The sequence below is a fragment of the Natator depressus genome, chromosome 7 (genome assembly GCF_965152275.1).
Source record: "Natator depressus isolate rNatDep1 chromosome 7, rNatDep2.hap1, whole genome shotgun sequence".
Classification (NCBI taxonomy): domain Eukaryota; kingdom Metazoa; phylum Chordata; order Testudines; family Cheloniidae; genus Natator; species Natator depressus.
Window position 1 is genome coordinate 107,678,044 of NC_134240.1, and position 12,919 is coordinate 107,690,962.

Genomic DNA, 12,919 nt, shown 5'->3' on the forward strand with positions numbered 1-12,919 from the left:
ATCAGTTATGAAACTCACTGTATAAACAGTAGTATGCTGGGACATATGCACACCCGGTTTTAAGGCTAATATCACTAAGGACTGCTGCTGAAGTACCCTATACCAGCTTCCAGGAACAAAGCCTGACTGGCTGTGGTTATCAACAGACTCCTACCAAATTGAATGTACAGATTTAACACTTTTTATATTCAGTGTAACCTGTTTTAAATAGCCAGCAAAAACCATCTAGAAGAGATGGTGTCTGCCTAAGGCTCTGATCCTGCTAGGTGTTGGCAGCTTCAAAACAGTAAAGTGCAGATCTGGACCTAAAGGTAGCACAAAGTTATATTGGATGGTACATGGGGTTTGACATGGCACCTTAGGAGGTGGGAGTTGTGTTTTGAAGATGGTCCTGAGTGCAGGTTTCTCTGTCACCTTAATAATGAAGGCTGGAATTGTCAGAGGTGCCTAAGGGAGTAGGGCACCTAACTCTTAGGGTCCTTTGAAAATCCTGTCCAAAAAGAATCTGCCCTCCAAAACAATGACTATAGTAATCTTTAAATTACATCTGTCTGAATGACAGACAAACTAACCAGGTTCTGTATTTCCTGCCCTCACGATGCAGGTCAGTCTTTAGTTATTCATCTAATCGCAAAGTGCATAGGCATCTGCCATGATTTTGAAAGCACTTCACAAATATTAATTAAACTTCACAATTTCATTATTTTGATTTTTATGGTATTTTACACAAATTAAATAATACTTAACATGAAGATTTAAATCAACACTTATAGGACTGCCATGGTGAAATAATCCCCCAAAATGATCTTCATAACTCTGGGATATGGGGGAAAGGAAGATCTGGTGTTTGTATTTTGTATGTGATATATTGAAAAGTGGGTGGTTGTATTTCGCATTTGCTTCAGTTTGTGAATGGGCTGTACATATAGCCATATGTAAAGCATGTTCCAGTAATCTTATCGTAAACAAAGGCATAGATAATTGTAGCAAGCTCTATGTCAAAAAAGGATATTTTTTCTGTCTAATCACAGATGGGGTAAAAATCGCAGTTGGCCACTGCCACTGATACAGTTTTCCTATCCACCCACACAACTAAAACTCTCATTCAGGCTCTCATCATATCACATCTCAGTTATGGCATCATCCTTCTCTCGTCTTAACAAATATGGCACCCCTTTATCAAACGTAAGCTGCTTGTCTTCTTTTTCAAGGCTCTTCACAACCTATGCCGGTCCTACCTATTGTATTCACTAGCAAAATGACAACTCCCACTTCTGATTATGCCAGGCTCCATCACCCACATGTTATAGTCAACGGTCACCTTTGTACTTTCTCCCATGCTGCCCCTTATGCTTTGGAACAGCTTTCTGTACACATCCTCAAAGCTATCCCATTTTCCTCCTTCAGCTCTCTACTTAAAACTCTCCTCTGCCATAGTGCCGACAAAAAACTTGCCACTGGTGTGTCAAGACTACCACCAATCACGCTAATACTATCCTTGTACTCCCTTGTCTGTCCACCTTTTGTCGTACATTTAGACTGTAAATTCTTTTTGGCAGGGATTGTCTTTTTGTTCTGTTTATACAGTGCCTAGCACAATGGACTCCTGGTCCATGTCTGGGAGCCCTAGTGACTATGCATAATGACAGGTTTCAGAGTAGCAGCCATGTTAGTCTGTATCCATAAAAAGAAAAGGAGTACTTGTGGCACCTTAGAGCCTAACACATTTATTAGAGCATAAGCCGATGAAGTGAGCTGTAGCTCACGAAAGCTTGTGCTCTAATAAATGTGTTAGGCTCTAAGGTGCCACAAGTACTCCTTTTCTTTCTAGTGACTATGGTAATACAAATATTTAATAATAAAACCTGAGAATTGAGAAATGGTAGAGAATTTAATATGGTTTCTAGTGAGAACTTGTATTGCAAATAGTGGACATGCTCCCTCAGGCAAGGGTGTTACCCAGATTTTAAGAACATAAGGATGGCCAAACAGGGCCAAACCAAGCCCAGTATCTTCTGTTCTGATAATGGCCAATGCCAGATGCTTCAGAGGGAATGAACAGCAGGAAGTCATCAAGTGATCCATCCTCTATTGTGCACTCCAACCTTCTGGCACTCAGAGCATGGGGTTGCATCAACATTTATCGGATCTGCTCATCTTGCTTAATAGCCATTGATGGACCTATCCCCCATAAATTTTCCTAATTCTTTTTTTTAACCCAATTATACTTTTGGCCTTCACAACATCCCTGGCAATGAGTTCCACAGGTTGACTGGGCGGTGTGTGAAGAAATACTTCCTTATGTTTGTTTTAAACTTGCTGCCTATTAATTTCATTGCGTGACCCCTGGTTCTTGTTTTATGTAAAAGAGTAAATAACACTCATTTTTTCCACACCATTCATAATTTTATAGACCTCTATCATATCCCCCCTTAGTCATGTCTTTTCCAAGCTAAAAAAAATCCGTCTTTAATTCCTTCTCATATGCAAGCTGTTCCATACCCTTAATCGTTTTTGTTGTCTGTCTCTATACCTTTTCCACTTTTAATATATCTTTTTTGGGATTGGGTGACCAAACTGCAGAATTTAAGGTGTGAATGTGGGATGGATTTATATAGTGGCATTATGATATTTTTGGTCTTATTATCTATCCCTTTCAAATGTTCCTAACATTCTTTTAGCTTTTTTGACTGCTGCTGCACATTGAGTGGATGTTTTCGAAGAACTATCCACAGTGACTCCAAGATCCCTTTCTTGAGTGGTAAAAGCTAATTTAGACCCTGTCATTTTATATGCATAGTTGGGATTATGTTTTCCAATGTGCATTACTTTGCCTTTGTCAACATTGAATTCCATCTGCCATTTTGTTGCCCAGTCACCAAATTTTCTGAGATGCCTCTGTAACTCTTTGCGGTCAGCTTTGAACTTTACTATCTTGAGTAATTTTGATTCATCTACAGATTTTGCCACCTCAATGTTTACCTCTTTTTCCAGATCATTTATGAATATGTTGAACAGCACTGGTCCCAGTATAGATCTCTGGGGGACGCTGCTGTTTACCTCTCTCCATTGTGAAAACTGACCATTTATTCCTACCCTTTGTTTCCTATCTTTTAATCAGTTACTGATCCGTGAGAGGCCCTTCCCTCTTACCCTATGATTGTATACTTTGCTTAAGAGCCTTTGGTGAGGGACTTTGTCAAAGGCTTTCTGAAAGTCCAAGTATACTATATCCACTGGATTATCCTTATCCATGTGTGTGTTGACACTCTGAAAGAATTCTTATAGATTGTTGAGACTTGATGCTCCTTTACAAAATCTGTGTTGACAGTTCCACAACAAATCAGGTTCATTTATGTCTGATAATTCTGATCTTTACTACTTTTCAACCAGTTTGCCTGGTATTGAAGTTAGGCTTACTGGTCTATGAGTGCCAGGATTGCCTCTGGAGGCTTTTTTAAACATTGGTATCACATTAGCTATCCTCCAGTCATCTGGTACAGAAGCTGATATGGCTATGTACTTAGTAGTTCTGCAACATATTTGAGTTCCTTCAGGACGCTTGGGTGAATACTAGTGACTTATTACTGTTTAATTTATCAGCTTGTTCTAAAACCTCCTCTGACACCTCAATCTGGTACAGTTCCTCAGATTTGTAATCTAAAAGGGATGGCTTAGGTATGGGAATCTTCTTCACATCCTGTGCAGTGAAGATTGATGCAAAGAATTCATTTAGCTTCTCCGCAATTATCTTACCTTCCTTAAGTGCTCCTTTAGCACCTTGATCGTCCAGTGGCTCCACTAATTTGTGTGGCAGGCTTCCTCTTTCTGATGTACCTAAAAAAAATGTTGCTGTTAGTTCTTGAGTCTTTTGCTAGTTTTCTAACATTATCTCTGTCTTGTCAGGATCGAGCCTCAACCAACTCCCAGACTCTCATAGAAACTGGATCATTTGTTCCAGTCTACCAGCTGGGTCATATCCTATGAGAGGAAATAGTTCAGCCTTTGTATTGGACAGCTGATAGGTGATATAGTTGAAAAGAAAAAAATAGGATTCAAGGACGATGGGACAGAAAACAATAACACAAAGTAGGGTGTTTTGCATAGCCATTGAAGGATGAATAATTTAAATTTGGCTACATTTAGAATGATTAATCTTCCGCATCTCAGCTATAGTGACGTAGAAGGGCTGTACTGCAATTTGGCCCTTCAGGAACTCTTTGGGTGCTCTTGCTTTTGTTAAATTACCATTAATTACCTGATCTACTGTAAGAACTTGTCCTGCGTGAGCTTAATGCCTATGATTTTGGGCTTTTAATTTTTAATTGTGTGCTGTAGTCAGCACTGAGAATCATGACTGGACAGACTAGCATTCTCACTGCAGGACTGAACTAGTCTGTCATGTTTATTCTCATAGGTTAAAAACCTCCAGTTGAGCAGTAATTGACCCATGTGCTGTGTTCAGCAATAAGAACAACCTAAATTGTAAACTGTCTGTAGTTTTATTTAAAAACATCATGGTGAATTTAAAATTATGCTGAATGTCATGGGATATCCAGATTTTGTAACACTGTAATTTATATACTGTTTTACCTACAGCGGGAGCAGTCAGTTCCTCTTGCGCGAAATGACTGCTCACATAAGCTAGCCTCCTAGCATTTAGTAGAGTGGTTCCAGAACTGAAATGCCCCTTTTGTTCTTGATTTATATTGTGGAAACCATTAGCCGTATTATAACTTTATTTCCATTTTTAAAGTTCTGATCTCTTAAAAGATAAATACTGAATACACATGTAACTTTCCCATCTTTCACCACTTTCTGACAACTAGATGCTTTTTGAAGGTAACTCTGACTGTTAGACTGATACAGCAGGTGATGTGCTGCTCTGGCAGCTTGGATTTTCTTTTGCGTTACCACTTTGTCATTTCTTTGTTTCTCTGATCCCCTCCTCCATTGCCTCTTTCCTCACTTATTGTGGGGGATACCACCAGTTTTTAAGGATTTAGGAAAATACTGACCCCTTTACACACTTGTTTCCCTCTACCTTTTAACTGATCTGTATTTCTTCCTCCTCTTTTCTGTCATCATTTTTTCTGTCCTCTTCATCCTCTCATCTCTTTTGCCTCCCTTTTCCAATTTTTTTTATTGCTGTTGCACAGTTTAAAAATGCCTTTTGTTAGTGCGTGTGTGTATCTTGGGAGTTTTGTGTGCTGCTCCAAAGTAGTTTGCTCCTGAATGGCTTGGTGCATTTCATGCTCCACTTTACAATGTGAGGTCCTTTTAATAACTGCAACCACTCCATCTCTGCACTTGAGGGCTGGTAAGGGGTTAGCAGTCCCCCTTGATGGCATGATCCTTAAACCTGGGTGTATATATTTCCCTGTATATTATTAATAATACTTACATAGACCCTGATCCTGCATTTATAGCCACAGAGGTAGACCTTTGCTTTGTGCCTGTATGGAACTCTGATGTCACTGAAGGACAGAGCCATAGGGTATGTCTACACTGCAGTGTAAGCCTGTGTCTGTGGGACTCAAATTCACAGACTAGGTGTTTCAAAGCCCATGCTTAACTTTCCACGCTTATTAGTAATCATGGGTTTAGAATTTCTGGTCTTGGGTCTCACACCAGCACTCATGTGTCCACACCGTACTGCACAAACCTGAGTCAAACCAGCCTATCCCAGGCTTCCTAGTACCCTCCCCAGCTGTAGCTCTTGGTTCATAGTGCACTGTGGGAAAACTTCACTCTCCATCCAGCAGCACTTTACCGGAAGTTGCCTCTGCCCATCAACACATCCAGCTGAGCTGTCTTTGGGTCTGTACCAGCGTCTGGAGCCAGTCTGGAGGTATCATTTAAAGAACTTGTACTGCTTGCACTTTCACTTTGGGAAACAGGCAGAGCATCCATGAGATACTGGTGGACATTTGGGCAGTGTTTTCTGTCCTACCGAAGCACATCTAGAGGAGGAGAACAGTACAGACATGGCAGAGTCCAACTGGCTGATGTTTGCTTGTGGCTCTTGGTATAGCTGCTGATACTCCCTCTCAGGACTGGCGCCTCTGGAGCAGGGCCATAAGCAGAAACTGGTGGGATCTTATCTTACGGACCTGGGATGACCAGCAGTTTGTCCAGAAGTTGTGCATGAAGAAAGTAACATTTCCAGAGCGTTGTGAACAGTTTGCACTGACCCTCCAGTATCAAGACACACACATGAGGGAGGCCATGCTGGTAGAAGTGGTTTGCTATAACCATCTGGAAGTTAGCTACTCCTGATGCTGCAGGTCTGTTGCTAATCAGTTTGGTTTGGCAAGTTGACTATAGTAGCAGAAGTATCTGAGGCAGTATTGCATGTGAATTATCCAAAGGTAGTGGGCATAAACAATGTCCCTGAAATAATTGCTGGTTTTGAGAGAATAGTGTTTTCAAACTGCCCCAGGACCATTGATGGGACTAATGTTCCCATAGTTTACCCTCCTCAAGGAGCACAAGAGTACGTAAACTGCAGAAGCGTATTACTCCATTCTTGTTCAGGCTCTTTTCGACCACAGAGACTGATCCATGGAAAAGTGCATGATAATAGGGTTTTCTGCCGATTGGGAGTTTACCTTCATGGGCAGACTGGAACCTACCAGATGACATTGTCATAATGCAGTAACTCTCCTCACTGTTGTTCTAGGAGACTCGTGTGTGTTCTCTTTTGCCTGGAGTTATGAAAGAGTACTCTGATCACAGAGACGCTGGCAAAAGAAGGTTTAATTACATGCTCAGTAGGTGTAGAATGGTGGTTGAATGTGCATTTGGTGCTGTTTACAGAATCGTTTGGAATCCTCTGCATTATTGTGGCTTGCTGTGCTCTTCACAAAGGTTGTGAAGCCACAGGCAAGCCATTTAATCTGAAGTGGATGTATGATAGTGATGGATTGCTGGACCAATACACTCCACCAGAAAGAGCACCTGTCACAACTGGTGCAGGATTCACTCGTGCAACAGAAATCAGGGATGCTTTGTGCACTCACATTATGAACTTGCATGGACCAATGGATGAAGGAGAATAATATGCTTCTGAATGCATCTGAATAGCAATATCAACAATAAACTAAGTACTATCACTGCGGGAGGGATAGTGATTGTTATGAATTTTTAATTGAGGACGAGATAATTGCTTACAGTGTGGTAGTGGGGATGGTGGTTTTTATGCATTTTTACTTATGGATAAGATGAAGTGTGGTTTTTACTTATGGATTTGAAAAGATGTATTGAGATGTTTTGTTGTATACGACTTCCCAGTTATGCCTCCTCATGTTTTTTATCTTTATTCTTTTAAATATATATTTTATGCAGTTCATCTGTAGTGATAGTAATAAACTTCGTTATTGAATACAAAGGCTTTATTTGTCATTCTGCAATACAATCCTGTTAACAATATTAAAAGCCTTATGGGTAGGCCAGCTGCCATGAAATGACCAAAAGGGAAATTAAATAAAATCAAGTGCATACACAAAGAGTGAACAGTGCAAAACCATGAAACCAGTGCAAAAAAATAAATAAATTGAAACTCTCCGACTTATGAGTGTCCCCTACCTCCCCATTCTTTGCCCTTCTAGGGCATGTTGTGTGCACTTGGAGCTGCATGGGGTGGAGGACTGCACTGGGTACGTTTTCCCAGTCTAGCTAGCGTTCAGTGCTGATTGCATGGGCCACAGAACCGTAGAATTGTCCAAAGAGTTCCTGGTTTGCAGGATATGGTGGCATGAAGGGGACTTAGGACATGGTGCTGGCTTAGCAGGTGCGGGTGAAGCCAGGAGCATGCACTCTCTTCGCTGTTAGCAAGCAGCCTCTCAAATAGGTCTTTCTCTCAAGTGACATTCCTGCTCAAAGAACTGCACTGCAAGTATCTCCTCGCATTCTTTGCATCTCTTTGCCTTTCACTCTGTCGTGAATTCTTCTCCCTCTTGTACTGGTGGTTGCCCCTGTCCAGGATGTCTGCCAAGAGGTCATCTCAGACAAACATCCTCTTTGACTGCATTTGGGCAGTGTGACACCCCAGGTTCCTGCTGGTCTGTGTCTGGCATGCAGAAGTAGAAAATATCAGCTTGAAAACAGAAATGAAACAGGGTTGTTTCAGTATTACAGAAGTCTATATCATCGCAGAAGTGGCTTTGGAATCTCCAGGACAAAAAAATGATACTTTGTAAAACTCCTTCAGAGTATTTGGAGAGCTTAAATTTTAGTTCCCAGATGCTCTGTGAACACTAAGAGCTAGTATATGTAAAACCTTCACGCACAACAGAAAGGTGAAATTTACAAATGATATATCTTTAAAAATTGCTGACCACTTCAGCTTGGGGTTGGGGGGCAGGGGTATAAACCATGGAAGTAAACTTGCTGTGGTTTACTGCCTATAGTTTCACAATCCTTTCAAGCACTCAGTATTCTGGAAATTTCTGAATATTAAAGGTATATTCTGTTCCAGACTACTGGTGGCAAGCCAGCCATTTATGCTAAGGAGGTTTTCAATTTGCAGTGAGTGAGCAACACATCTATGAGTGGAAGGGGCTGGTGACCTGCAGAAGAGGGCCTAGAAAAATCACCCTGCTCTGAAATGTGACTACCCTTCTGGTGTTTATACTATGGGAAAAGTTTGCAGCACCCGGGATTGGATCAAAATTCATAGGGAAATGAACAGGGCTCCCACTGGCTGGGCTCCCATTGTTAGTTCCCCTCCCTCCCCTTAGGATATTTAGTAAAAGTCACAGGCTCCCATGAATTTTTGTTTGTTGCCTGTGACCTGTCTGTGTCTTTTGCTAAAAATACCTGTGACAAAATCTTAACCTTAGTCATAAACCAGAAATCTCTCATTTGTATATTAATAACAGACATGGATACAGAAACTTACCAGGCCTCAGGCTGCTTCTGCCTTTTCTGTTTCTGCTGCTGGTTCTGTGGCAGGCTGCTCCTCTGGGAAGTCATCAAACAGCTCCTGTGAGCATGGCCCCAGATGTGCTGTAGCTGCTCTGGAGGCAAAGTGTCCACAGGGACTGGCATGAGCACCTGAGTCACTTTGTAATAGTGATCCGGTGGCTGCTGCCCTCCTTCTGGTGCTGTAATACAGTGCTTCTCAAGCTATCTGATGTGGGGGACCGGCATTTTTTTTTCCAATGTGTGCGCAGACCGGCAACGGTCCGCGGACCACCACTTTGAGTAACACTGCTGTAGTAGATTCAGGGGGTCAGAAGGTCACCATCCTGGCTGATTGGTTGGCTCAGTGCTTGGCGCAGTTCCCAGCACCTGGTCAAAGTCCTCACAAAAGAGGCAGGATGAGTTCCCAGAGGTGCTGTTCTCATCCCTGGCTTTCTGATAGTCTGTCTGGATCTGCTCTCTGCATTGATCACCTATCCATTGAATCCCCAGCACTGCCAGCTTTTCTGTTATTTCTTGGTACATGTGGTCATTTCTACTATTCTTACTGGAGTCAACTGTCTTGTTCACCTCACACCAAAGATGTACCAGAATCTGACTATGGTCCTGTGACCAGGTGTGCCAGCATGCTTGGCAAAGGACTTCCTGTTGCTGGCCACAGCTAACACAGAAGGTAGTTCAATCTGTTTTCAGTTCAGCAGTCAGAATAAAATGGAAGGATTAAACACAGAATATACTTGAATCAGGAGGGTTGCGTCAATTTCCTGTGGTCACTTTGCGAGACTTGGGATAGAAAGGCCAGGAATCACTGGGCCATAGGATTGTGGGATAGCATGGGCAGACTCTCAGGACACAATGCTGAGAACCTGGTCCTGTCCTGACTTGTGTCCACACTGCAAAATGATAGTTTGGACTTGAGTCCCAGTAGGACTTCGGCACTGACCCCACCCCACTGCTGGGCTTTAGGGCCTGGGTCCTGAAGGCGTACTGGCCCGAGTCAGGCAGATTTGTGTGTGGACAAAAGGCAGGTTTGGGTTTGAACCTGAGTCTGAGCCCAGGCCTGTGTTGTAGTGTAGACATGATTACATCAACTGATATTTTCACTCTGGTCAGTAAAATAAGATCAGCCAATAAAATGTGACCACTGGTTTACTTTGTTACAATTATTAATTCTAAATTACAGTGTGAAGTATAGAATGTGTATCTTAAGTGGAAGAACTTTTGGTTTGCATATGTAATTGGTCTAATGAAGAGTTTATTTTCAGAATTTCTTGAGGTTGGCAAGAAACAACCTGCCCTCGATGTTCTTTATGATGTTATGAAAAGCAAAAAACATCGAACATGGCAAAAAATCCACGAGCCAATTATGCTGAAGTATCTGGAGCTCTGCGTGGACCTCCGCAAGAGCCACCTGGCAAAAGAAGGATTGTATCAGTACAAGAACATTTGCCAGCAGGTAGGAATTGGGAAATGTTCATTTTTTTTTTTACGACCTGCAGCATGATGTACGTTAGAGTTGTATATTTAAAACTTATATATTACTTCTAAAACATAGAATTGTTTTGTATCCAGGGCCCCAGTCCTGCAAGTCGCTGAGGTCTGCCGAACGGCTTGCAGAGTTGGAGTCTAGATTGCAGAGCATCCAATATAATAGGTTTCCAGGTCTGATCGGTATATCTAGGCACTATTATAAATTTAATCCAAGTAATAAATAATAACTTGATCTTAGATTTATGGTCTTATTCTATATAAGCCTACTTTAGATATTACCACCCTAATTAGAATATATGCTTACAATATTTGTTTCCCACTGTGCGGAGAAAGCCACTTCAGATGTTCTGCTCTTGATCTAGGTGAACATCAAATCCTTGGAGGATGTTGTTCGAGCCTATTTGAAACTAGCTGAAGAAAAAACTGAAGCTGCCAAAGAAGAGTCCCAGCAGATGGTGCTAGACATAGAAGACTTGGATAATATTCAAACTCCAGAGAGGTAGGAGGTCTTTTTTTCAATTGTAAGCCCTTGTAATGGTTTGTCTCTTTGGTGTTTTTACAGCACCTAGCACAAGGGTATCTTAATCCCCTATGGAGCCTCTGGGTGCTATCATAATATAAATACTTTCTACTACTGCTGAAGGCTATGCTTCTGCTGTCTTTTTAGATAAGACTTAATGTAGCTCTTACCAGTTGTACATTTTAAAAATAGATTTTCTATTTAACTTACAGGTCCTGGTTTTGGATTTGTGATTAGGTTTTTTGAGATAAGAGGTTTATCTTATTTATCTTAAAATTAAACCATCAGTATTAGAAAAAGTGTCTTTATTGTATAAATGACATATCTGACTTGTAGAGTAAATGTGGTAAATTTTGCTCAATTAATATCCAGATTTTTTTATGATGTGACTTTATTAAGGCAGATTATGTATTTAATAATATAAATGGTTGTGTGAGTGTCTGGGAGTTGTTGGAACCCAGTTCAAGCCATCTAAACATTAAAATGCTTGACCATGGTGTCAAATCTTATCTCCTTGACATCATTTTAAATCTAGTTAGGCAGTTCTCCAAAAATCACCATTTTAAGAAGGAATGTTTCTGGGGTGTGTTTGTGTTTGAAGTATCAATTAAAACCATCTTTAGGAAAACAAACTACCTGGTGATTGAAGGGATTTGTCTGTTGGCTGGGTGGTGGGGAAGAAATGATTTTAACAGCCTGTGACAAACGTAACCTTAACAAAAATGATTATTTAGTCAAGCATCATCCTGTTTAGTACCATGGAATATGTAGTTGGTCAGGTCTGGGCAAATCAATAATTATTGGTCGAGTGCATAGGCATGTAAATTCACAAATTTAAAATTTGTTGGGATATTCCTGAAAGTGTAAATTTACTTTGTATTTGTAGACAACTTGATATCTTGCAGACTTTAAGAAAAGGGTGGATTTAGTTAGAAGTAGAAAAACAGACATTTTAAATAAGTAGGATGTTGAGCAAGTACACATGGAAGCTGTCACTATCTGCATATCTTCTGGACTTTTAGAAAATGTATCCTTTCATATTGCTTAGGCATATCGCTTTAAGGCTCGCGGTCTGTTGTGAAGGTTATAGAAATCAGTGACTATGACCTTAAACTGTTTTCAGATCTGCTTTGTCACATGTCAATAAATACAAGAAAGCATCTGAATCAGTTGCTGGTCCCTCAGGGGAGTTGGGGAGGAAGTCTGGGCGGGTAGGAGAGCAGATCACAAAATTCCAGATGTCTGAATCTGGTAGAGGAGTCTACTGCTCTCTTGGTGGAAGAGGGAAAGACTTTGTAGATGAGGTGTTCCTAAAACAGTCTTTTTTTCTGGTGTTGTGAGGAATACCAGAAGCAAGGAAACCTGGGCCTTTCAGGGCTGCCACCCAGTACCATCAGCCATCTAATTAGGATGCAGCTTGAGCTGGAACAAGTTTTGAATTTCACTGACAAGCATGTGACTTCTTTTTAAATTCTTCATAACAGCCAAAGTCTTGGGAATGTGTAAAAATATACAGTAAACCTTAGCCGTTCAAGTTTGACTGGGCTGTTTCGTAGGGTCCTAATAAGAAAGAGGTTGGTGAGTGATGAGGGTGGGAATTGTGGGGACTAACTGTCACTTTCTCAATTATAGTGTTCTCTTAAGTGCTGTAAGTGGGGAAGACACTCAAGATCGCACAGATCGGCTGCTTTTAACTCCCTGGGTTAAATTTCTATGGGAGTCATACAGACAGTGTTTGGACCTTCTTCGAAACAATTCTAGGGTGGAACGCCTCTACCATGATATTGCACAGCAAGGTAAAATCAAGCATGAACTGTAAATTACAGTGTGATTTAGGAATATCTGTGTGTGCACACCCTCAGCTGAAAAATTACAGGTTACTTTTGCTTGAATAAAGCTATTGGTGGAAAACACATTAATCTCTCAGGCTTCTGTGTGTTCACGCAATATTTTAGAAATTCCTGAGGCCCCTTGACTCCAGGA

At 41.1% G+C, this 12,919-nt stretch overlaps 1 protein-coding gene across 2 annotated transcripts in view; it reads left to right on the forward strand.

The window, feature by feature from the left end:
• The window catches only part of EIF3A (eukaryotic translation initiation factor 3 subunit A), a 46,526-nt gene that overhangs the window by 1,259 nt on the left and 32,348 nt on the right, over positions 1 to 12,919 (forward strand). For both annotated transcript variants that reach the window (XM_074959253.1, XM_074959254.1), the window contains exons 2-4: positions 10,191 to 10,381; positions 10,779 to 10,915; positions 12,569 to 12,732. In XM_074959253.1, the coding sequence (XP_074815354.1) occupies positions 10,191 to 10,381; positions 10,779 to 10,915; positions 12,569 to 12,732 (492 nt within the window). The remainder of the gene's footprint in view (positions 1 to 10,190; positions 10,382 to 10,778; positions 10,916 to 12,568; positions 12,733 to 12,919) is intronic.